The sequence below is a fragment of the Podarcis raffonei genome, chromosome 5 (genome assembly GCF_027172205.1).
Source record: "Podarcis raffonei isolate rPodRaf1 chromosome 5, rPodRaf1.pri, whole genome shotgun sequence".
NCBI lineage: Eukaryota > Metazoa > Chordata > Lepidosauria > Squamata > Lacertidae > Podarcis > Podarcis raffonei.
Window position 1 is genome coordinate 8243552 of NC_070606.1, and position 25610 is coordinate 8269161.

Here is a 25610-nt window from a genome sequence, read left to right on the forward strand (position 1 = left end):
TCACCTCCACCTTTCTGTTCATACAACCGAACACCCTACTAAGCCATTCACTGGGTGTGATGCGTTTGAAAGGGAAGATATTGTTATGATTATTAATACCACACATTTTCACCCGATAGGACTCAAGGAGGCTTACAGATAAAAAACTAGAGCCACTAAAAACACAGAGAAATCAATCATTAAAAATCAACATTCACACACACACGTATTTCAACTTGCCTTGAAATTTGCATTATTTGTAGCTATGAAGACGTGCAACATACAGTTTCGCAAATGAATTGTTTATGTATGCAATGGATCATTATAAATAATTATAAATTGACTGCTTACCAAAGGTAATTGGGCATAGGCTGCTTCACTTGATGCTTGATCTATCTTTGTTTTGCTTCCTGTGTGGCATATGTCTCCCTTAGGAGTCTTCCCTATTTAGAAAGATATAGGTTAGGAGTCTTTCTACACAGGAGGCATATCTAAGTTTTACTGGGCCTGTCACTTAAAGATAAAACTCACTGTGTTCAATGAAACTTACTCCTAGGCAAGTATCCACAGGTTTGCAAACCATTGTAACTGCCAAAGCCTTCATTAAGCAGGAAGAGTCAAACTTTGCAATCTTGAGAGATTTTATTCTCCAGATAGTGACCCAGGGGCCATACGTTTATTGTTGTGAGTTTGGGTGGGGGGGTTCGGGATCCAGGGAGCGAGTGATCCAGGAGCTCAGCTGCAAGGCACCTAGATGGCAGGTTATCCCACACTAGGAACTTAGGTAAAGGCAAGCCCTAGGCTCTGTGGTTTAGACCACAGCGCCACCCGCATCCCATACTAGGTGTTAAGTTGTGGGTGAACATATCAGACGACACAGCGATTCTTCAAACAGCTCTTGTTTATTCACAGGCCAGAACAGAACTGAACTGAAGGGTTCAGCCAGCCTGCTTATATAGAGCTCCACTACAACGCAACTGTAACACTTTCTGTAACTATCCAATCACTGAACGTCACTTTCAATCCTTTATTTGCATATGTGGACCTGAGGGGAAACTATCTACAGCATCCCCCTGCTGGCCCAGGGTGAGAACTTCAGTACATAACACTAGGAAGTTAGGTTGGGTTTTTAAAAAATAAATAAATAAAGATGGGAATCTATGCATTATGGTTTATGGTGGGGGGGGGGGGAACTGCAGGTGAGACAGGCACCCATGAAAACAACTTAAGGCTGCAATTCTAAATCTTATTAACACAATCTAAGTACACTTACCTGGCAGTCAGTCATACTGAACTCACTGTATTGCACTGCTAGATAAAAGCTGCAGTTGTGTGGCAAGACCCCGAACCTTCCCGCCCCCCCTTTGTTGGAATAAAGACATTTGACACCAGTATTTTAGGTTAATAGGCTAAAAAACGGCGCAACTGTATTGGTTACAGAATGTGAGTGGTATTGACTTAGGCATTGGAACCGACTATATCTGACTCCTGCCTGCCTGCAGGAGTCTTGGAAGGGTTAACCACCAGTAGGGGGAGCCCTGCTGATGCACATCAACTAGGAACTCCCCCAGGGCCACCACTTTGGCCATTAAATCCTGCCGTCCAGTCAGCGCTTCCCCTGCGCAAATCTGCTTGGGGCTGACCTGGGCAGGAAAACAGAGTTGCAGCAGTCCTGCCGTCCGTGTGAGATAGAGGGATAAATCAAGTCCAGAGACAGTTCGTTGCTATCTCTAAAAGTGTTTATTTACACAGCAATAAATCAGTCTCATTGCATCAGAGCTTTCCGGCATCTTTCCCGTGCTAAAAGCACACACAGTCTCTCTGCTGTTTCTTTCGGTCAAAAATGAAACCAACTCTCACAGACAAAGACGGACAAAGCCTGTGACGTATGGCCCTCCCAGATACAGGACACCAAGGAGTTTTAACCCTGTAAACTCCAAACTCCACAACCACTAGGGGTCGTGCCATGGCCCCGGCCCCCCGCCTGGACTTCAGACAGGATCACGCCCCCGGATTCCTTTAATGGAATACCCTTGAACTAGGAGGGGTAGGTGATGGTCTTGACCTCGCCTCCCCTCCAATCTAATACTCCAATGCCTAACCGCCACCCGAACCAAAGTGCACGAGCAGGAATCAGAAAAAAGGGGCGAGTTACCGCCCGTGGGCTGCTAAATAGAGCACGCCACACCCCCTGGCCGCCCGGATTGGTCGGTCTGGGACATGACGCGGAGAGGACTCCCTATGACGCGGGGGCTAGCCACCCCCCCCCCACACGGGGCGGGCTGGTGTGCAGCCCGCAACTCCATTTCCCTGGGAAGGGAAATGGCTTTATCTTCCATTTGGAAGACATCTGAAGGCAGCCCTGTTTAGGGAAGTTTTTAATGTTTGAAGTTTTGTTCTGTTTTTAATGTTCTGTTGGAAGCCGCCCAGAGTGGCTGGGGAAACCCAGCCAGATGGGTGGGGTAGAAATATTAATATTATTATTATTATTATTACTACTACTATTATTATTATCACTATTACTATTATTATTTCCTTATGAGGTAGTTTGTCATCTCAGGTGTGAGGTCCATCTGGTAAGTTTTACTTAAAACTTCAAGTTTCAGGGGGATACTGTAGATCAGGGGTGTCTAACTCAAATTCATCGGGGGCCGCATCAGCAGTTTGGTCACCCTCAAAGGGCCGGTTGTATCTGTAGGACTTACAGTACAGAAGGGTTCAGGCAGCCGTTGGATCTGTCACATCACGCATGTGCTCAATATAAAAACAAGTGGAGGTTTCCTGAATGCATGTAAAGTGGAGGTTGCCTGTGTAGAACGGTCGGCGCCGCTAGAGGGCAGACGTTCTCTGGCTTGTAGGCTGCCACACATGCGCTGAAGAGGCGGCTTTCTTGTGTAAAAGAATAAATAGGTGAAGGCTTGCGGCCGGCAGCGGCTACACGGGCCACATGACGAGGTCTGGCGGGCCGGATTTGGCCCGCGGGCCTTGTGTTTGACACCCGTGCTGTAGATAGTTCAGGTCCACATATGCAAATAAGGGATCGAAAGTGACGTTCAGTGATTGGATAGTTACGGAAAATGGCTACTGTTGCGTTCTAGTGGAGCTCTATATAAGCAGGCTGGCTGAACCCTTTGGTTCAGTTCTGTTCTGGCCTGTGAATAAACAAGAGCAGTTTGAAGAATCGCTGTGTCGTCTGATATGTTCACCCACAACTTAACAGATGCCTCATAGACATATGAAGATTACACCAACCAGCTCTTCAATAGGATGCAAATTCTGGCCTCACTGTCACATGCATTGGTCTACTTCCCAGAGATCCAGCCGAATCCTATATGCTATGTTTGTTGAGTTCTGTCAAGCGTGCAGTGAGCAGATTCACAGGAACCTTTGCGGTTTTTCTGATGTTTACCTAAGCTGTTTGACAAAAGCTCCTATGGAGAACAACTTTCATTTCAAAATAGAGGAGGCTTACAACCTAAGCTTTGCTTACCACAGGGATCGGGCTGGCCTGATCCAATTCTAATTTTTTCTCCATCTTGCTTTGAGCCGTGAACAACAGCACTCCGTTCCCTTTCCTGTAAGAAAGAACAGGGAGAGGGAATGTATAATGAAGCCAGAGATTTCCTGTGTGGTGTAGTGGTTAAGAGTGGTAGATTTGTAATCTGGTGAACCAGGTTCACGTCCCCGCTCCTCCACATGCAGCTGCCTCACTCAGCCTCACTCATCTCACAGAGTGTTTGAGACTCCTTCGGGTAGTGATAAAGTGAGATATCAAATCCAAACTCTTCTTCTATACGTGAATGTGCTCCAGTGGAAAAGTAACAGATTATCAGGCAAAAGCACTGGTGCAACAGAATTTATTTCACTAATTAGCACAAGTAGACCCTATTCTAGCGCCAAACAGCCTGAAAGCAACATGTAGAATCATACGACTGGAAGGTCCTATAGTCTAGCTCCCCGCCAGTGTAAGAAACACACTGATAGATGGCCATCCAGCCCCTGCTTAAAAGTTTGCAATGGAGGAAAGTCTTTCTGAAGCAGTCTGTTCTACTGTCAAACCACTCAGACGGCTAGGAAGTTATTTCTAATGTTTAATTGACCTTTCTTCTTGTAACTTGAACCTGAGAAGTGGTGATTACCGTATTTTTTGCTCTATAAGACTCACTTTTTCCCTCCTAAAAAGTAAGGGGAAATGTGTGTGCGTCTTATGGAGCGAATGCAGGCTGTGCAGCTATCCCAGAAGCCGGAACAGCAAGAGGGATTGCTGCTTTCACTGCACAGCGATCCCTCTTGCTGTTCTGGCTTCTGGGATTCAGAATATTTTTTTTCTTGTTTCTCTCCTCCAAAAGCTGGGTGCGTCTTGTGGTCTGGTGCATCTTATAGAGTGAAAAATATGGTAACTCTTTCCCCACACTTTAGGTCCTAAGGAAAGAGCTGTGTTACCATAGTACAGTGGTACCTTGGGTTACATACGCTTCAGGTTACAGACTCCGCTAACCCAGAAATATTACCTCGGGTTAAGAACTTTGCTTCAGGATGAGAATAGAAATTGCGCAGCAGCAGCGGGAGGCCCCATTAGCTAAAGTGGTACCTCAGGTTAAGAACAGTTTCAGGTTAAGAATGGACCTCTCAAACGAATTAAGTTCTTAACCCGAGGTACCACTGTACTAGTTTTGGAAAGGCAGGGAGTCCTTGCCTCGCAGCCATGTGATGGTAAGTCTAATGAGATGCATTCTTTATTCTGTGAATATTGGGATGCCCTGTCACCTGAAATTCCCCTTAGTACATTTCCAGGCACCCTTGCAGCCATGAGGCATAGCTGTCAACTTTCAGATTTGAAAATACTGAAATACCAAATAAGATGGATAACAATGTGTAATAGAAAAAGAAGTATGAAATTAGGTTAAAGGTGTGTGAAAGAAAGTAATAGAAGTGGAAAGAAATTGCAACTGAGTAGATTGGAAGTCTAACACAAAGGTGGGCTGTGGGGTGGTGGATGGTGATGGGAAAAGGAATAATCTGTGGGATTGAGTGTAGGTATGTTTGGACACTTTTAAGGATTGTATGAAATGTATGTTTGTATGCTTGTATATTTGTAAGACATGTGTATTAATGCTGAATTGTTTTAACAATAAAAACTTTTAAAAAATTAAAAAAAGAAAAAGAAAATAAGGAATCAGCAGCCTCAAAAATAAGGGATCAGCAGCATAGCTGTCAACTTTCAGATTTGAAAATAAGGGATCAGCAGCATAGCTGTCAACTTTCAGATTTGAAAATAAGGGAGGAGCAGCCTCACCTGTCCCAGAGACAGTCTACAGGATATCTAACAATCCAGGATAGTAACAGGAAGCAGTGGGAAACGGCGCTGAAATAAGGGAATTTCCCACAAAAAAGGGGAAGGTTGACAGCTATGTCATGAGGACTAGAAAGATATTTTGAAAAAGGAGTAGGCAATTTTGGAAAAGGGGTAGGCAATCTAAGGCCCGTGGGCAGGATCCAGCCCAATCGCCTTCTAAATCCGGCCCACGGACGGTCCAGGAATCAGCATGTTTTTACATGAGTAGAATGTGTCCTTTTATTTAAAATGCATCTCTGGGTTATTTGTGGGACCTGCCTGGTGTTTTTACATGAGTAGAATGTGTCCTTTTATTTAAAATGCATCTCTGGGTTATTTGTGGGGCCTGCCTGGTGTTTTTACATGAGTAGAATGTGTGGTTTTATTTAAAATGCATCTTTGTTTTTTGGTTTTTTTTCAGTTTGTTTGTTTGTTTTTTTAAATGATATTTATTAAGATTTTTCCATTATAATACATCAAAAAATAAAAAAAGAAACAAAAAAATTTAAAAACACATAGAATTCAAAGTCCTTATTTTCAATGACATATTTCCCTGACTTCCCCATACCTCCCCCTCTTGTATTCCAATTCAGATTGTTGGTTCAACAAGTTCTTGTCCCCAATTTTTAACCTTTTTATATTTAATTCATTTTAGAAAAACCAATTTTAACCTATAAACATCAATATTTAAACAACAGTTCAACAATTTCTTGTCCCTAATTTTTAACCTTTTTATGTTTTATATTTTATATTTAGTTCATTTTGAAAAACCAATTTTGCCTTATAAACATCAATAATTATACATCCGTGCTTATTCTTAAAGCCTTTTTCTAAAGTCGACCTAAATTCCCTTCCACGATTTCCTCAATTCTCATACAAATGACAAAACAAAATAAAAGCAAAACAAATTATAATTATACACCCTTTGGATTCCCAAACTCCACCCCCCCCTTTCCCGGTTCCAATCCCCAATAATCGTCCATCAATCAATCTACTCTCAGCCTGGAGACCTCACGTCCATATTTAAAATGCATCTTTGGGTTATTTGTGGGGCATAGGAATTTGTTCATTCCCCCCCCCCAAAAAATATAGACCAGCCCCCCACAAGGTCTGAGGGACAGTGGACCGGCCCCCTGCTGAAAAAGTTTGCTGACCCCTGGTCAAGAGGCTGAGGATCTATAATCCTCACTTTTGTTATATATATTGTTATAAATGGGGAAAATAAAAGGTATACAACTGCTGCAACATTAGTTTTACTCACCTTTTGGTAGGCATTTGTTTTTTCTCCAGGCTTCAGTATAACAGGGAGCGCACTTGATCTGCCTTTTCTTATTTTTTCAGCCTTGGTGACAATCTTCTTCCTAAAGAGTAAACATGGAGAAAATTAATGATGCAAACATTGTAGGAACAACGTTATTCTAAATTTAGAAATATAAACTGAAATAATTTGAGGAAATAATTTGTACTGTACCATGCTTAGAAGAGTTTTTTTATTGTAGAAAGGATAATATATATTAAAAGTAAAATAAGATAAGAATCAGTAGGCATGTAGCCAGCTAGGACAATAAAAGTTTAAGTAAAAGGAAATAATACTGTGCAGGAACAAAGGTTATATAGTCTGGGGCATGTCAGGAAATAAGGATAGGGGGAAAAAGAAAAGGATTAGTTGAACTTGCACATTTTCACTGATGCTTTGTTCTTTTTAGTAAGCAACTTGTTAAATTGTGGGTGAACATATCAGACGACACAGCGATTCTTCAAACAGCTCTTGTTTATTCACAGGCCAGAACAGAACTGAACCAAAGGGTTCAGCCAGCCTGCTTATATAGAGCACCACTAGAACGCAACAGTAACCATTTTCTGTAACTATCCAATCACTGAATGTCACTTTCAATCCCTTATTTGCATGTGGACCTGAGTGAAAACTATCTACAGTATCCCCCTGCTGGCCCAGGGTGAGAGCTTCGGTACATAACACAACTGGAAGTGTCCTTCCTATTATCACTGTTAATATTTAAAAATAAAACTTTGTTATCAATGCATAACCAGCAATAGTTCAGAGCTCACCAAGAAAACGTGAACCTTTCTATGATTCAAATGGCCTATTTCCAGAAACCAGAGGCCTTTCTCCTGGGCATGGTCGGCCAATTGGTGTCAAAGAAGGATAGGACTTTCTTTATGTACGCTACAGCAGCAGCAAGAATATTTATTGCAAAGCATTGGAAGACACAAGATCTACCCACCTTGGAAGAATGGCAGATGCAAGTAATGGACTACATGGAAATGGCAGAAATGACCGGCAGAATACGAGATCAAGGAGAAGAGCGGGTGGAGGAGGATTGGAAGAAGTTTAAAACCTACTTACAAAAACACTGTAAAATCTTTGAATGCTGATGACATTGAAATGAAATGAAGAGGTTCTAGTAAATAAGGGAAACAAGAGTATGAAAGAAGGGATAGACATTGGATGAAAATCGGGAAAGTATAATACGTGAGGGAAATCACTTAAGGATAAAACTAATAAGAATGAATTTGCTGATCAATTTTAAAGTGGAATACAAGAAAGGGAGGCGGGTGGAAGTCAGGAAAATAAGGCAATGAATGATAAGAATCTGAAAAGAGGTTCTTCTCTTTTTTCTTTTCTCTTTTTGTGCTAAATGTTTTAATATCCTTTTCCTTTTTTCTGGTTTGCTATATGTTTTTTCTTTTTCTATTTGTTGTGTTTTAATTGTTGGTATTTGTTGGTGTTTTAATATGTATTGTTTTTCTTTTGTATTGTTTTTTTTTGTAAAACTTAATAAAATATTATTTTTTAAAAAACAAACAAATGGCCTATTTCCTTCCTCAATAACGGCAGTATGCATTTAAATCAGCTTCCTACACACTTTAATTCAGTTTCCCTCATATTTTAGAAGCTCACATTCTCCTTCTCAGGTGAACCCTACCCTCCATCGCGTCCACAACACCCCCAATGCAGATCCAAATATGTTTAAGGGGGGGGGCTCAGTGCTACTCTTTCCTTGCTTGCTGCCACGGGTGAGACTCAAGAGCAGGAAGCGACCAACGCCTTCATCCAGCTGCTGTTGGGACTCATCCTTCTTGGTATCTCAGAGACAAATAATATACCCATGGGCACCAAGGGGGGATTAGCACCACCTTGCCATTGTCAGGGCACCTGTGGTCCTTTCATCCTAAGTGTCCGTTCTTGGGAATGCAGGCCTTACCCACGTAAATGCTTCCATTGGAAGCAGGAATAGGAAGTCAGCAGAAGTCAAGAGGAGGTTAAAGGTGAAGGGACCCCTGACCATTAGGTCCAGTCGACTCTGGGGTTGCAGCGCTCATCTCGCTTAATTGGCCGAGGGAGCCGGCGTACAGCTTCCAGGTCATGTGGCCAGCATGACTAAGCCACTTCTGGCGAACCAGAGCAGCGTACGGAAACGCCGTTTACCTTCCCGCTGGAGCGGTACCTATTTATCTACTTGCACTTTGAGGTGCTTTCGAACTGCTAGGTGGGCAGGAGCAGGGACTGAGCAACGGGAGCTCACCCCGTCGCGGTGATTTGAACCGCCAACCTTCTGATCGGCAAGTCCTAGGCTCTGTGGTTTAACCCACAGCGCCACCCGCGTCCCTCAAGAGGAGGTTAGGAGCAACTAAATTTCAAGACCTCCAGCCTGATGCAAGTAACAAGTAAAAATGTAAACAACTTTGCCAGTTCATGTGCAATCCCGGGACCCAGTACTAGCTGACTGGGGGGGGGGGTACAATGCTTTCAGTGGCAACAATCCAACCATCTGCTTGCTGCTAATGTGCAAAGCAAAAGGGAGACGGGATTTGCAAGGGCAAAATGGTGGCTTTCAACATTCCTCCAGCTGCTGCTTTTCTTCTGTAATCACTCAAAGGACTGCAAGGGAAAAGGAACAGAAATAGGATTTTTAAGCAACTCGCTGTCATTTCTCCCTGACAGAACTCGCAGACTCCCTGCACTTCCATGCCACATTTGCATGTTGGCCACAAATGTGCCAGGGTGCAACTGCAACCTGAGAATCCCTTACTTGGCACCAAGCATGGAGTTCTGCGTGGGACGCAGGTGGTGCTGTAGTCCAAACCACAGAGCCTAGGGCTTGCCGATCAGAAGGTCGGCGGTTGGAATCCCTGCGACGGGGTGAGCTCCCATTGCTCATTCCCTGCTCCTGCCACCCTAGCAGTTTGAAAGCACGTCAACGTGCAAGTAGATAAATAGGTACCACTCCAGCGGGAAGGTAAACAGAATTTCCGTGCGCTACTCTGGATCGCCAGACCCGGAAGCTGTACGCCGGCTCCCTTGGCCAATAAAGCGAGATGAGCGCCGCAACCCCAGAGTTGTCTGCGACTGGACCTAACGGTCAGGGGTCCCTTTACCTTTTATGGAGTTCTGCACTCAGTGGCTGATCTTGATCTCCCTTGCTTGGTGTGTGAAGCAGCCCCCAGTGCAACTCTGTAAGTATATGTTTACAGGTAGGAAGCCGTGTTGGTCTGCCATAGTCGAAACAAAATAAAAAAATTCCTTCCAGTAGCATCTTAGAGACCAACTAAGTTTGTTATTGGTATGAGCTTTCGTGTGCATGCATGCTTCTTTAGTATATGTTAGGGGTACTGTTCATAACAACTGGCCGTGGTGAGCATTTAGTGAGAATGTGCACATAATCTATTCCACAAAGAAGGGATTGTGCACATCCTCAGCCAATATAAGCCTTGGAGAATGGACATAGCTGCATTTTGTACGTTCTCCAAGAAATAATGCGATTTCACCACCTCTATGTCTACTTCAGAAGTGTGCAATCTGCAACACCTGGGTTACTTCTGGCCCACTGCCTAATCTTACATGGCACAAAAGATCAGGAAGAGGGAGTGGGGTCCAAGGAAAAGATTTCATTCTGCCCCCCCCCCTTGAAGTCCAATTTCCTTTTCAGCACTTTCAGCTGTTCCCCAGTCAGCTGAGCAGCACTAGGGACATCGCTGGGAGCGGAAAGCTTTATACTTTCCCTCTCATAAGCCTTATGGGAATTGCCACCCATGCTGCTCTTAAGCCTGGCGCCAGTTGTCACAGGAATCACATGGGAGGAATGAGTTAAACTGCTGATGAAAGGTAACTCAGCAAGGAAAAGACGACTGTGAATGTGAAGGACTTCTGGTCTCAGCCGCTACCAATCTGGGAAGCCCTCCTGAAGCGATTTTGCATGCCTCTGCCTTACCCTGGCCAGTTTGAAATATTCTCAGTTCTACTAACACGTTGGGGGGAGTCTATTACAGTGGTACCTCAGGTTACATACACTTCAGGTTACAGACTCAGCGAACCCAGAAATAGTGCTTCAGGTTAAGATCTTTGCTTCAGGATGAGAACAGAAATCGGGCTCCGGCGGCGCGGTGGCAGCAGGAGGCCCCATTAGCTAAAGTGGTGCTTCAGGTTAAGAACAGTTTCAGGTTAAGTACAGACCTCCGGAACGAATTAAGTACTTAACCTGAGGTACCACTGTACTGTGTTTGTGTTACCATTGCTCATAATAGGACGTTAACGAATGAATCTATAGAGTTTTGCCCATTTTAAAATTCCTGTTCTGGAATGAAAGTTTGTGAAAGCCGCACAAAATGGATGGTGCAGGAGAAAGTATGCCATCGTTTCCCTGCCCCAGCCAGTAACCTAGAAGCAATGAATGAATTTTCCTACCTCGACAGAACTGGCTGAGATGTTATGAGCTGAGGAACTAAGGCATTCATCTTGTTTTCCGAACATTCCTCCATTGACCTTAACACAGAGAGAAAAGTCTTCCATGAGATTTCTAACGAATCACCAGTTTCCACACTGGGAGCCCCAGAGAGACTCAGGTTGCATGGAGTAGGGCAAGCAACGGTTCTCGGGGCACCAGTTCTGTCTTGATAGTCGCCTGTCTCCAACTTGTACTCAGCAGCTCTTTGCTTGTTTTGCTCAATGAGTGATAGCTTCTTTTTCTGTGGCATTCCCACTACGCTCAAGAGCTCATCCCAGGAATGGCAAACGTCAACGAGGCACCAGAATGCCAGCTACCAAGTGAACTTGGCACGTACACAAATCAAAGTAGCGGCATCCTAATGTAACCTTTCGGTTTTGCCAATTTTTCTTTTCCCCCCATCCCCCCAGTATTTATAGCTTCCAGAGAGAACAGTGGGATATAGAGGGTACATGACAGACCAGTAGAATTTTACAGTGTCTGTGATGTAACAGTGTCACGCATGTAAGGTTGGAATTCCTGAAGATACGGTGATCGAGCTTCACAAAACTGCCTGTCAACATTAGACATATGGCAGAGCAGTGGGCAATGAGAGGGCCTTTTCAGTAGTGGCACATCTGAGCAGCCTTCCTGGGGCTGCTTGCCTGGCATCATCTTGGTGTCTCTGGGTGCCAAGTGAAGATCTTTTTGTTCATTAATAATAATAATACTGTATTTTTTGCTCTATAAGACTCACCCTTTCCCTCCTAAAAAGTAAGGGGAAATGTGTGTGTGTGTCTTATGGAGCGAATGCAGGCTGCGCAGCTATCCCAGAAGCCAGAACAGCAAGAGGGATTGCTGCTTTCACTGCGAAGCGATTCCTCTTGCTGTTCTGGCTTCTGAGATTCAGAATATTTTTTTTCTTGTTTTCCTCCTCCAAAAACTAGGTGCTTCTAGTGGTCTGGTGCATCTTATAGAGCGAAAAATACGGTAGTTTATTATTTATACCCCGCCCATCTGACTGAGTTTCCCCAGCTACTCTGGGCAGCTTCCAATCAAGTGTTAAAAACAATACAGTATCAAATATTAAAAACTTCCCCAAACAGGGCTGCCTTCAGATGTCTTTTAAGGAGAAGATAGCTGCTTATTTCCTTCACATCTGAAGGGAGGGCGTTCCACAGGGCAGGCGCCACTACTGAGAAGGCCCTCTGTCTGGTTCCCTGTAACCTCACTTCTTGCAATGAGGGAACCGCCAGAAGGCCCTCGGCACTGGATCTCAATGAACGATGGGGGTGGAGACGCTCCTTCAGGTATACAGGACCAAGGCCAAGGTACTGGGAGCCAATGCAGATCTCTCAGGACCAGTGTTATGTGGTCCCGGCGGCCACTCCCAGTCACCAGTCTAGCTGCCACATTCTGGATTAATTGCAGTTTCCGGGTCACCTTCAAAGGTAGCCCGACATAGAGCGCATTGCAGTAGTCCAAGCAGGAGATAACTAGAGCTTGCACCACTCTGGCGAGACGGTCCGCAGGCAGGTAGGGTCTCAGCCTGCGTACCAGGTGGAGCTGGTAGACAGCTGCCCTGGACACAGAATTAACCTGCGCTTCCATGGACAGCTGTGAGTCCAAAATGACTCCCAGGCTGCGCACCTGGTCCTTCAGGGGCACAGTTACCCCATTCAGGACAAGGGAGTTCACCTAGACTTTTAAATAACTTAGGTCACCTAATGTTCCGTTTCAAATTGTATATGGCTCCCTGGCTCCTTAATGGTTTTGTGTTTCACCCTGTGTTTCAATTGTTTGTTTTTACTTTTTTGATTGCGTGCCACACAGAGAACTTTATGTTATGACAGAGGTGAAGCTGTTTCAGCCAAGATGCACTCACATTTCCTTTACAGGCCAAGGCAGGGCTTGACAACAAATAGCATACAATGTGGGAATGAACAATTGCAGTGATCCAGCACACACGGCAACTGTGATCAAAGATCAGCTGGAAGGAGCTGGGGGAAATGGCTTCCGTTAAGTGCTTGATGTTGTGATCCTTAGCCATTAGGACTTTTCTCCAGCTCAAACTGAAACTGAACCGGTTGTTTCGTGCATTTCGTTTCGTGTATTTTGCTCAAGGTGTCAACAAGGAAGACTTAAAATGGCTAACACAAACAGCTCTTTGCTCTTTATACAGATATTTTATTTCACTTAAAAGGGACAGAGATACATAATATACATTTACCAATAAAATCCACGCATTAATGCAAACATCAGAAAATAACAGCATAAATTTCTGAAAATATGTTTTCTATCAAAAGGATGAAGATATCAAGGTGAAACTTCAATATTGCTTTTAGCAAAATATCCAAGTTACAAGTGAACTGGTCTTCATGATGATTCAAAATGCAGCATCTAAAAACTGGAAACTAGCCTGGATCACAATTGACTTCTATGAAGTATTAAGCCAGACAATGATCTGAACATTTCAGTGTGTGGGGTGTGTGTGGGGTGTGTGTGTGTGTGTGTGTGACAACAACATTGGAGTTTAAGTGTTGTCAATACCTCACACTTTACACTTTTTGAGAATGAAATCTTTTTAAAAATGCATCAACTTTATCTCATTCAGAATGATAAATATATATTGCCTGAAACAAAATCCGCAATTAAAAAAAATTCTACACCACACCCAAAGGATTTAATTTCAATTTGTGACCCTCTGAAGCCAGCGCAGGCACTCAGGTACTGGCAAAACTCGGGTGCAGTGATTTCACTCTTGCCAACCTAGAGAGGCCAAGCCTGAGACCTTGTGTGGGCGATTTCCCGTGGCTTCTTCCCAGCTGCATGGCACTGCTTCCAGACGTAGCTGAAAAGATTGTTGGAGAGGTACATTAAGAAAAATAAGTAGACTAGAATATTGTATTCATGCTTTACTGGCTGCGTAGCAGTAAACTCTGCAATTTTGTGTAAGACGCAAGCTGATCTCTGGCACATACTCTTCCTCAGGCTCATTTTATCTCTTTAGAGGCTTCAGAAGAAATATTTAGAGAGGAATACAGTGGTGCCTCGCAAGACGAAAATAATCCGTTCCGCGAGTCTCTTCGTCTAGCGGTTTTTTCGTCTTGCAAAGCAACCCTATTAGCGGCTTAGCGGATTAGCGCTATTAGCGGCTATTAAAGGCTTAGCGGCTTAGCGGCTAAAAGGCTATTAGCGGCTTGGCGGCTTAGAAAAAGGGGGGGGGAAGCGAAAAAAATCGCAAGACTCGCAAGACGTTTCCGTCTTGCGAAGCAAGCCCATAGGGAAAATCGTCTTGCGAAGCAACTCAAAAACGGAAAACCCTTTCGTCTAGCGGGTTTTTCGTCTTGCGAGGCATTCGTCTTGCGGGGCACCACTGTACAACAGCATGTTTTGCAAATTGTTCAGTCCAAGCTTTTCAGCTTGCACAACAGAACCATTTCCCCTCTCCTCCCTGAGTACTGTTTGGAGGGTTCTCTAGACCTCATCAGAGCCAATTTTAGGGGTGAAGGAAGAGATGGAGGAATTGTTGAGCTAGCTCCCACTAGTGCATCTTCTTAGTTAAATCCAGCCCTTAACTATACAAATGCAAGAGGGCGGTAAACTTTAAAGGACTCTTTGCATGACAACAAGTCCTCCTCAAATATATCCAGTCTCCTATTAAGTGGCAACCTCACTTAAAAAGTCTGAGTCTCAAAACAGTGGGAGACAGGGAAATATGTGGGGTAACCCATGGTTCAAGTAATCTGCAAGATGCAAGAAACCCCAGTGAAAGAAATAGTGGACAAACTGAAACAAGTAGAATTAAATACTACATAACGCACAATTTCTAGTACACAGAGGGGTATTTCTGTCGTTGTCAGATCATCTCCAGCTTGTGCCAATGTTTCCATTTTGTCTCTGAGATTCCACCTTGTCTATTAGTTGCTGTCAAGGTGAAATGGGGAGGGGGGAAGGTATCCTTGACCTCATTTATTCTGGGATATGGAACTCTTCAGCATCCTAAAGCCAACCTCCTCTCCATCCCAAGGCAAGTCCTTGGCAATACAGTGGTACCTCTGGTTGCGGAAGGGATCCGTTCTGGAGCTCCGGTCGGATCCTGAGGTTTCCACAACCGGAGGGACTGCTTCTGCGCATGCGGCGGAAGACCGCTTCTGTGCACGCGTGCGTGGCGAAACCCGGAAAAATACTTCTGGGTTTGCTGCGTATGTATCCCGAAGGATACGTACCGTATTTTTCGTCCCATAGGACGCTCCGCCCCATAGGACGCACCTAGTTTTTTTGGGGGGAAATAAAGGAAAAATTTTTTCCTTTATTTACCCCCCAAAACCAGGTCGGGGAAACCGAACCAGGTCAAGGAACAGCAGGATGGCGGAGCTGCGCCTCCTTGCTGTCCCCCGAGCTTGTGGGGCTGGCCGATGTCTGTCCGCCGTGCGGGGCGCTCTGCTTCAGGGAGCCCCGCGTGCCTGGTGGCAGGCTGCTATCCGCAGCATGGGGAGCCCTGCGGGGAACCCTGGGAGTCAATTTGGACTCATGTGGAGCCGCAGGTCAATTCTGTGTCCAGGGCAGCTGTCTACCAGCTCCATCTGGTACGCAGGCTGAGACCCTATCTTCCGGCGGACTGTCTGGCCAGAGTGGTGCATGCTCTGGTTGTCTCCCACGTGGACTACTGCAATGCACTCTACGTGGGGCTACCTTTGAAGGTGACCCGGAAAATACAATTCATCCAGAATGCGGCAGCTAGACTGGTGACTGGGAGTGGCCGCCGAGACCATATAACACTGGTCTTGAAAGACCTACATTGGCTCCCAGTACATTTCAGAGCACAATTCAAAGTGTTGGTACTGACCTTTAAAGCCCTAAATGGCCTCAGCCCAGTATACCTAAAGGAGCGTCTCCACCTTCATTGTTCAGCCCAGACACTGAGGTCCAGCTCCGAGGTCCTTCTGGCGGTTCCCTCACTGCAAGAATTAAGGTTACAGGGAACCAGGCAGAGGGCCTTCTCAGTAGTGGCGCCCGCCCTGCGGAACACCCTCCCATCAGATGTCAAAGAAATAAGCAACTATCTGACTTTTAGAAGACATCTGAAGGCAACCTTGTTTAGGGAAGTTTTTAATGTTTGATGTTTTATTGTGTTTTTAATATTCTGTTGGGAGCCTCCCAGAATGGCTGGGGAAATCCAGCCAAATGGACGGAGTATAAATAATAAATTGTTGTTGTTGTTGTTGTGTTACCCACACCACACTCCTTTTAATGCAGCAAATTGTCCTAGGCCAGCAGCCTGTCTTCTGGCAAAAATAGAGCCAGAGGCTACTGAGGAAAAAGGTTAACCTGAGAGACCAGATTAATACATTTTTCATTATCCATGGTTCCTAAGGGGCTTTACCTGAACATGGAAAATAGGTGGAGTTAATGATTATATTTTTTTCCTGGTTTTCAGACAATGATTTTGCATAGATATAGGTATCTTAAGCAACCATATAAACGGTGTATGTATTGAATATACCTGGTGACGTGCAGTTAGGCTTCTTGGCCAAAGAAGGACTAGATGCTGTCAAAGGCAGTCCAATCTGTTCTAGAGAACTTGACAAATTCTGCAAAGCTGGTTCAGATTTGTCTGGAAGTAGCCCCATGGTCCCATCACCTCCTGGCAAATAGAATGGGAAGAAATGGAGGCAGTGAGAGATTTTACTTTCTTGGGCTCCATGATCACTGCAGATGGTGACAGCAGCCACAAAATTAAAAGACGCCTGCTTCTTGGGAGAAAAGCAATGACAAACCTAGACAGCATCTTAAAAAGCAGAGACATCACCTTGCCAACAAAGGTCCGTATAGTAAAAGCTATGGTTTTCCCAGTAGTGATGTATGGAAGTGAAAGCTGGACCATAAAGAAGGCTGATCGCCAAAGAACTGATGCTTTTGAATTATGGTGCTGGAGGAGACTCTTGAGAGTCCCATGGACTGCAAGAAGATCAAACCTCTCCATTCTTAAGGAAATCAGCCCTGAGTGCTCACTGGAAGGACAGATCCTGAAGCTGAGGCTCCAATACTTTGGCCACCTCATGAGAAGAGAAGACTCCCTGGAAAAGACCCTGATGTTGGGAAAGATGGAGGGCACAAGGAGAAGGGGATGACAGAGGACGAGATGGTTGGATAGTGTTCTCGAAGCTACCAGCATGAGTTTGACCAAACTGTGGGAGGCAGTGGAAGACAGGAGTGCCTGGCGTGCTCTGGTCCATGGGGTTACGAAGAGTCGGACACGACTAAACGACTAAACAACAACAAAGTCTCATGGTTAAAAAATAAGAAAAAATAACTTTGGAAAATCACTTTTAATGGATGGATGATACAGAACAGAGGCTATATTTAAGAAATATGGAAGTCACTTCTAAATAGCAAATTTATTTGACAGCTACTGGGGGAAAACAAGCACACTCCTCTGACATATACTTCAATGGAGCAGTTAACAAAAAGTTTGTCCTAATAAGTTGCTAAAAAAAGGTAAAGGACCCCTGACAGTTAAGTCCAGTTGCAAACGACTCTGGGGTTGCGGTGCTCATCTCGCTTTACTGGCCAAGGGAGCCGACGTTTGTCCACAGACATTATTTCTGGCATGACTAAGCCGCTTCTGGCGGAACGGAACACCGAAACCAGAGCTGCACATGGAAACTCTATTTACCTTCCCGCTGGAGCGGTACCTATTTATCTACTTGCAGTTTTTGACGTGCTTTCGAACTGCTAGGTTGGCAGGAGCTGGGACCAAGCAACGGGAGCACACTGAAAATAAGGTGTTTAAATTGTGCACTTGCACACCTCTAACTTTCTCAGGATTGCACTTCAGTATGGAAATATGGGCACGGGAAGTTGATTTCATAATACACTCCTGTGAAAAGGCCTGGAGCGCAAGTTTCACTTAGCTTTAAAATAAGTGCTATTTTATGCATACCACACACACCTCTGAAAACCAGATGCAAGAAAGCTTGGCACCAAAATGGCACCCAGGAAAGAATCAAATCTTACCTATCGAATCCCTCTCTGATTTGGAATTCTTCTTTTCCTTCTTGTTGCTTTCAGCATTTCGCTTCCTTCCTTCTTTTCTGTTTCCTGTAGCTTTCTTCTTCACAACGAATTCAACATCATCATCTTCACCGAAGCTGGAATCACCCTCAGATTCTTCAGCTGAAAGCAGAAATGGGAAACAGTCAGGTACAAAATAATGGCATAAAGTTTAGTAGTAATAGGCTAGGAAAATTAACTATCTTTCTACCACATTATTAAAAAAGAAGTCACACTGTGGGAACTTTACTCCTGAGTTAGCAGACTGTGGCTGTACAGTGCAATCAGAAATGAGCACTTTTGAACCTTCACCTTATTCCCAGATACATTCTCTCCTTTTTAAAGTTATCAAAATAATTAACTGAACTTTGAAGGTATTTCACTCTAGTTTTTGTGGCTGAATTTCAGAACTTCTACATTTTGTGATTTTCAGCAACATCAATATTTCTCAAATAGCTTATTGGTTAAAAGAGAATTATGAATGCCTTTTATTTCTGGTCCTAAACACATGTGGGACTGCAGCCCAAAATGTCAACACTACTTTGAGAGCAGCAAAAAGAACAAGAAAGAAATGTTCCTATTGAGAGTCTTCAAGTATCACCTTGTTTCTGTGAATCTTGTACTTTATGCTTCCTTCCTGGTGGTTCATCCATTGATAATGCTAAGGCAACTTCCAAATCTCTCTGGTAAAGTCTGTGATCCAAGGGAAGTCTGAAGCAATTTGAAAAACAGTTATGGAAAACACATTATCAATATGTAAGTTTATTAACCTCAGTGCCAACACAAATTTAAAAAAGGAACAAAGAAACTATTTCATGCTCTGAAACCAACTTTAAATCCTGGTTTTAGATTTTATAGCCTCCATAATGGTTAAGATCAGTTCCAATAACCTGATCTTAGGCAGGCAAGGGGAATTCGCTCCACTCCAAGGGAATGAACTTATATCCCCAAAGCCAGCTACCCGTTTCTTAACCACAGCTAGGAAAAAACCAGTGTTGTATCGCAAACACGTAAGTAAATTTAAAATGAATGGATTTCTCTTACCTTTTGTTAGGTGAACTCTTTTGGATCTGAATCTCCTGTTTGGGGGGCTTTTGCTCAATTTTTTTCTTTGTCAACTCAGAGCATGTCCTCTTTAATTTTTTGCTTGAAGGTGCAGTTATATTTGCAAAATCTTCATCTGTTTAGCAGAAGCACATTAGACGCACTGTAACAGTGCAAGTTCTTCCAGTTGTTTAAAAATCCCCCATTTTAACAATATGTTTAAAGCATGTATTGTAAGATATTCTAGAGCTTTAGAACTTCCGCAGTAATCGAGGATGATTTAAAACAAAATACAGTGGTACCTTGGTTCTCAAATGCCTTGGTACTCAAACAACTTGGAAGCCGAACACTGCAAACCTGGAAGTGTTCCGGTTTGTGAACTTTTTTCGGAAGCTGAACATGCTCTGTTTTGAGTGCCACACTTCCATTTTGAGTGTTACACTGAGGTCTGTCTGTTTTTACTATTTATTTTGCGTTTTTGTGGCTTTTTTGTTTTGTTTTTGTGACTGTGTGGAACCCAGTTCAGCTACTGATTGATTGATTGATTGATTGTGTGACTGCAGTACATTGTTTATTCCTTTCATTTTATGGATCAACGGTCTCGTTAGATAGCAAAATTCATGTTAAATTGCTGTTTTAGGGGTTGTTTTAAAAGTCAAGTTTTAAAAGTCTGGAATGGATTAATCTGGAATGGAAAAGTCTGGAATGGATGCATTACTTTCTTTGGGAAAGTGTGCCTTGGTTTTGGAACGCTTTGGTTTTGGAACAGACTTCCGGAACGCATTAAGTCTGAGAACCAAGGTACCACCGTACAGGGAGATATTGGCACAGTAATAGCAGAGCAGTACAAGGGAAAGGAAATGGGGACTTCATTTCTCTGCTTAACATTGCCTCTTCCCGAGTGGCACCCACTGCAAGCTGTGGGCAAAGGATGCTGAAATGGGGTGTGTTTGCCTCCTTCCTTTGCCACTGCCCCATTTCTCCTTGCAACATGTCAGCTGAGATGAGGGAACAAGGAGGTTTGCTGCATCCAAAGTTAAGAATGCCATCTCTTCAGCACCCCAAAGACAGGGAGCCAGGCAATAGATTATGCTTATTTCATATGAAGCAGCCTAGCTGTGTCTGTTCAGAACTTTGTTAGGAATGATTCTTCAATGAAAGCTGGAGGGTATTAAAATCAGATTTACTGGGAAGGAGGAGATAATGACCAGCTTTGTTTTAAACCAGTGGGTATTGCCCCCTTGATATTGAGGGACGATTTCCAATCATCGTGGGAAAGGGAGGTCATTAACGAGGTTCAATCCTGCGGATTGTCTCACCTTTACTTTGAGTCTATGACGTACAATCAAGCTAGAGCTGTGATCTCCCGGAGACTGAGTGACATTGCCAGACAAGAGGACATAGCCCAGGTAAAACCAGGGATGTTCCTAGGGGACCAGATTTATCGGACCATGCCAGCCCCCTACCTTGCAGAAATCCACTATGTGGAATACCGCAGACTTCTTACAGCGGCTAGATTAAATGTCCTTGACTCTGCGATATTGTGGGGAAGGTACAGGGGAGTACCATACGCCCAGAGAACCTGTCATTGTGCCATGGGTGTGGTTGAGTCCACCGAACACATTCTCTTGACTTGCCCTTCTTATGCAGAGCTTAGACAAAATTTTATAGACCCACTCCTATGTCAATTTAGCTTCCTACCCAGAGAAAACCAGGTTTTACACTTGCTGAATAATGTCACTAGAGCTATACCTTCCTTGGTGGCCAAATTTCTTTTTTTAGCTTTTAAGCGTTGCAAGACTATAATTGACTGTATTGATATGGGGCTATCTGTTTAGCCCATTTTAGTGTTGGCTAAGTTCTAAAATCTTCCTGGATGTTTTAACTGTGTATTGACAAATGTATTTTTTTTCTGACTGACGGTCGAATAAAAGGCTGATGATGATGACCAGCTTTCTCCTTTTTCTATTTATTTTTGGTGATCTATCTCATGTACCCAGCCAGTCTTTCAAGTCCGTCCAGCTTTCATTACCCAGGACATGGTATGTATCTTCTGTAACTAAAAACCGAAAACTAGTATGTTGTAAACTAAAATGCAATCTAACTACTATGTGACACTGGGTAAGGATATCCAGACAGTAAAAAGGTCCATTAGGTCCAGTCGCGGATGACTCTGGGGTTGCGCGCTCATCTCGCTTTATTGGCCGAGGGAGCCAGCATACAGCTTCTGGGTCATGTGGCCAGCATGACTAAGCCGCTTCTGGCGAACCAGACCAGCGCACGGAAACGGCGTTTACCTTCCTGCCAGAGTGGTACCTATTTATCTACTTGCACTTTGACGTGCTTTCGAACTGCTAGGTTGGCAGGAGCAGGGACCGAGCAACGGGAGCTCACCCCATCGCGGGGATTTGAACCGCCGACCTTCTGATTGGCAAGTCCTAGGCTCTGTGGTTTAACCCACAGCGCCACCCGCGTCCCCTCAATGAAAGCTAGAGGGTATTAAAATCAGATTTACTAGGAAGGAGACATCGACCAGTTTTCTCCTTTTTCCATTTATTTTTGGTGATCTCTCTCATGTACCCAGCCAGTCTTTCAAGCTTGTCCAGCTTTCATTACCCAGGACATGGTATGTACAAAACTATTTTCTGTATCTAAAAACTAATATGTTGTAAACTAAAATGCAAACTAACTACTATGTGGCACTGGGTAAGGATATCCAGACAGTAGCGCTGGGCAATATTTCGATACTTTGCCTGAAACAAGTATGAAGTCCAGATTGTAAAGACAGTTTCAGACAGGTTCAGTAACAGGAGGAACAACTGACTGGAAGGAAAGAAGCAGCCCATGTCACTTGCTAGGGCGAAGAGGCAAACACACAAACAGGCAGTTAAGAAGTTGGAGCACCTTCAAGGCTGGGCTGAGCTGTGGAGGGAGAGGCCAGGAGCTCCTTCGCCCGAGCAAGCGGGCAGCCTTCTTCCCTTCCTCTTGGTCGTTCCTCCCTCCCTCCACAGCCCAGCTGCTTTTTCAGATGTTATTTTGGTCATTGTGATATATCACTATATTGTGATGGTTAGCTGGTGATATATCACGATGCTGAAAACCAGATATTGCCCAGAATTTGAAGTGCAGTGTCATCAATATACCAATGATATCCAACTCTTATTTCTCTTTTCATCAGATTCACGTTAAGCTGTCAGAAGTCCTAAACCGGAGTCCAAGATTATTAATGGACTTGATGAAGGCTAATAAACTGAAACTCAATCCAAGTAAAAGACAGGTAGTGCTGGTGAATGGGTCATCCAAATTTGAATATTGTATGGCAGTGTACATTGGCTACGCTTGAAAACCGTTCAGAAGATTGCTTGGAAGTACAAAATACTGCAGCTATGATATTAATTGGGAGCAGATGCATAGAGTGTACCTTGCCAGACTTAAAACAATAGCACTGGCTCGTAGTATGTACTCATATTTAAACGTACAACAGGTTCGGGAAAAGCTGCGATAAACCTTTGTAGAACCAGTGCAAGCAAAGCTTAAACACAATGAACTTTTCTTCTAGTTGCACTCATATAAAACAGTTTTAGCAAGCTTCCGTGTTACTTTCCCACTGAATCTGCCCCCTTTTGGAATGAAGGAACAGCGAATGACTTACCATCATCATCTTCATCCACACTGCCAAACTGAGAATAATCAACTGCTTTCTTATTTCTAGAAGAATAAAACATGCAAATGCATAAGAGGGGTCATTTTTTTTGTCTGCCCATGGAACCATTATGCATATGTAAGCAGTTGTTGTATTTGAATCAAAATATTCATATTTAATTGCTACTGCTTTATGCAATAAGGATTCTGGGAAACATGTAAAAGTAAAATCAATTTAGAAACCGTACACTTAACTCTTCTTAAGATACTGTAGCAGCCACACAATGCCCAATTATATATACATTACACACACATATATACGTATATGAAACAATTATTCACTTTATTTTTTTACTAATTATTTTGCTGTAGTAGCTTCTGTATAGCTGTCTGTCTCTGAATTTTTCTCATTGATTTTTTTTCAACAAGAGCATTAGAATTAGTCTTACTGAAATAAATTCAGGGGCAGACAGCTATATAAGAAAGTGCAATCTATGAATAAAAACGTAAAATAAACTAATACATTTTAGATTGCTATTAATAGATTTACACTGCTGTAGTTTCTCTCTCTGAATCCTAGACGGCTAAAAGAAAAATATGGATAAAAATGCATGTTTCCCTTTACATATCTTCAGGCGCCAGGCAAAAGCATTCAATCGGTCCATGGCCTGGCTGTAAAAAAAAAACAACCAACAGCCTTTTAAGCGTGTCTGTGGGAGGGAGGATATTGGCTTTTTGTTTCTTTGTTATGAATTTTGCATTCTCCCTTGGATTTTTTTGTGATCTTCAGGGGAAGGGTGGTATACAAATTCAAGGAACAAACAACATTCCCAGGTGTCAAAAAAGACCATTTATGTATGCCACTACTATGTGTTTCATTAGCCCAAAATTGGAAAAACGAGCGAGGTCCCAACCAAAGAAGAGTGGCAACTTAAGTTGACAAAATACGCGCAGTTTGCAGCCTTAACATATAGAATAAGAGAACAAGAAGAAGATACATTTAGAGAAGACCGGAAAACGTTTGTTGAATATATGGGGAATAACTGTGTACAGCTGAAAACACTGGCAGCATTGAGATAAATTCAACAGTGTAAATAAGTTGTGATGGATGTAATAATGGAATAGTGAATGGTATTGTTTCTGTAAAATATGCAGGGGTTTGTGATATGTAAAATGAACCATGGAAAGAGAAGAAAGGAAGTCACTGATATCTTAAGGATGTAAAAATGAGTACTTTAAATTGCAAAACAGAAAATTTAATAATTTAATAAAAAATTATACACAAACAACAGCAGAATTCTAACTGCAAAAAATTGGAAGGAAGAGGATATCCCATCTAAGTCAGACTGGCAAAATAAATAAGAGAGTACGCCGAACTGGCGAGATTATCAGCAAGGCTAAGAGACGTTACAAATTAAAAAATGTTCAGAGAGTGGGATATATAGAGAGTCTCTGTAAAAGAACACTGTCAAAAGATCAATCCGTTGGCAGGTTTTGACTGAGCTTCAGTGTGCAAATAGGATAATTGTATAAAATAAAATTTATAGTAAGTCAAATAATATGGAGAAAGTAAAGTTTAAGCGGGTATTTAAGGAATGCAAGAGGAAGAGGGCTTGACAAATTTAATCACAAATGGATGCACAAAGCAAGAATGAGTTAAAGAATGAACAACCGTTTATTTTTTTAATTTCTCATTTTGCCTGTAATATCTATTGTACGCTCCTGTTGTAAAGTTTTCAACCAATAAAGCACTCAAAAGCAAAAGGGGAAAAAAGGAGAGATAAATTCAACAGTGCAAATAAGTTATGATGAATGTAAAAATGGAAGACTGAATGGTGTAGTTTAATGAAACATAGAAAGAGAAGAAGCGAAGTCACAGATGGAAAAATGAGTACTTTAAATTGCAAAAAAGAAAATAGATGTACAAAGCAAGAATGAGTTAAAGAATGAACAACCGTTTATTTTCTTTAATTTCTCATTTTGCCTATAATGTCTATTGTACACTCCTGTTATTTCAACCAATAAAGCACTCAAAAGCAAAAGGGGAAAAAAGGAGAGATAAATTCAACAGTGCAAATAAGTTATGATGAATGGAATAACGGAAAACTGAATGGTATTGTTTCTGTAAAATATGCAGGGGTTTGTGACATGTAAAATGAACCACGGAAAGAGAAGAAGCGAAGTCACGGATATATTAAGGATGGAGAAATAAGTACTTTGAAGTGTAAAAAAAGGAAAATGGAAGTACAAAGCAAGAATGAGTTAAAGAATGAACCACTGTTTATTTTTTAAATTTCTCATTTTGCCTATAATACCTATTGTACACTCCTGTTATAACGTTTTCAACCAATAAAGCACTCAAAAGCAAAAGGGGGAGGGGAAAAAGAGATAATTTCAACAGTGTAAATAAGATATGATGAATGTAATAATGGAATACTGAATGGTGTAGTTTAATGAACCACGGAAAGAGAAGAAGCGAAGTCACGGATGGGAAAATGAGTACTTTAAATTGTAAAATTTAATAATAATAATAATAATAATAATAATAATAATAATAATAATAATAATAATAAAAAATTTAATAATTTAATTAAAAAATTAATTTCGAAAAATTATACACAAACAAACAGCAGCAGCAGCCCAGGGGCCGCCCCCTCCCCGCATAACGCCCGCAAGCGGGAGACTCCTGCCCCGGCTCACCTCCGCGACGGCCGCGCCATCCCGGGGCTCCGCTTCGGCCCTCGGCCGGCCGCCCGTTCGGAATCCGCGCGCGGAGAAGAGGCCGGAAGTGACGGCGACAGAAGGCCGGAAGTGACGGCGACAGGAACCCG

The 25610-nt window shown here is 43.0% G+C and overlaps 2 protein-coding genes across 4 annotated transcripts in view; both read right to left on the reverse strand.

Moving 5' to 3' along the window:
- DYRK4 (dual specificity tyrosine phosphorylation regulated kinase 4) overlaps positions 1 to 11472 on the reverse strand; it is a 50272-nt gene extending 38800 nt beyond the window's left edge. For both annotated transcript variants that reach the window (XM_053387712.1, XM_053387711.1), the window contains exons 1-4: positions 11019 to 11472; positions 6576 to 6675; positions 3470 to 3554; positions 331 to 422 (exon numbers count right to left, since the gene is read on the reverse strand). In XM_053387712.1, coding sequence (XP_053243687.1) covers positions 331 to 422; positions 3470 to 3554; positions 6576 to 6675; positions 11019 to 11308 — 567 coding nt within the window. In that variant the 5' untranslated portion in view covers positions 11309 to 11472. The remainder of the gene's footprint in view (positions 1 to 330; positions 423 to 3469; positions 3555 to 6575; positions 6676 to 11018) is intronic.
- Positions 11473 to 13532: 2060 nt separating this feature from the next.
- On the reverse strand, positions 13533 to 25590 carry RAD51AP1 (RAD51 associated protein 1). Of its 2 annotated transcripts, none has more exons than XM_053387728.1 (7): positions 25480 to 25590; positions 22790 to 22845; positions 19138 to 19273; positions 18695 to 18804; positions 18058 to 18216; positions 16544 to 16654; positions 13533 to 13888 (listed from the first exon to the last, which is right to left on the reverse strand). In XM_053387728.1, the coding sequence occupies exons 1-7, from the start codon at positions 25497 to 25499 to the stop codon at positions 13761 to 13763; spliced, it is 720 nt and encodes a 239-aa protein (XP_053243703.1). In that variant the 5' UTR covers positions 25500 to 25590; the 3' UTR covers positions 13533 to 13760. The 2 variants fall into 2 exon arrangements, with proteins under 2 accessions (XP_053243703.1, XP_053243702.1); XM_053387727.1 differs by having other exon boundaries at positions 16544 to 16684.
- Between the last annotated feature and the right edge of the window lie 20 nt (positions 25591 to 25610).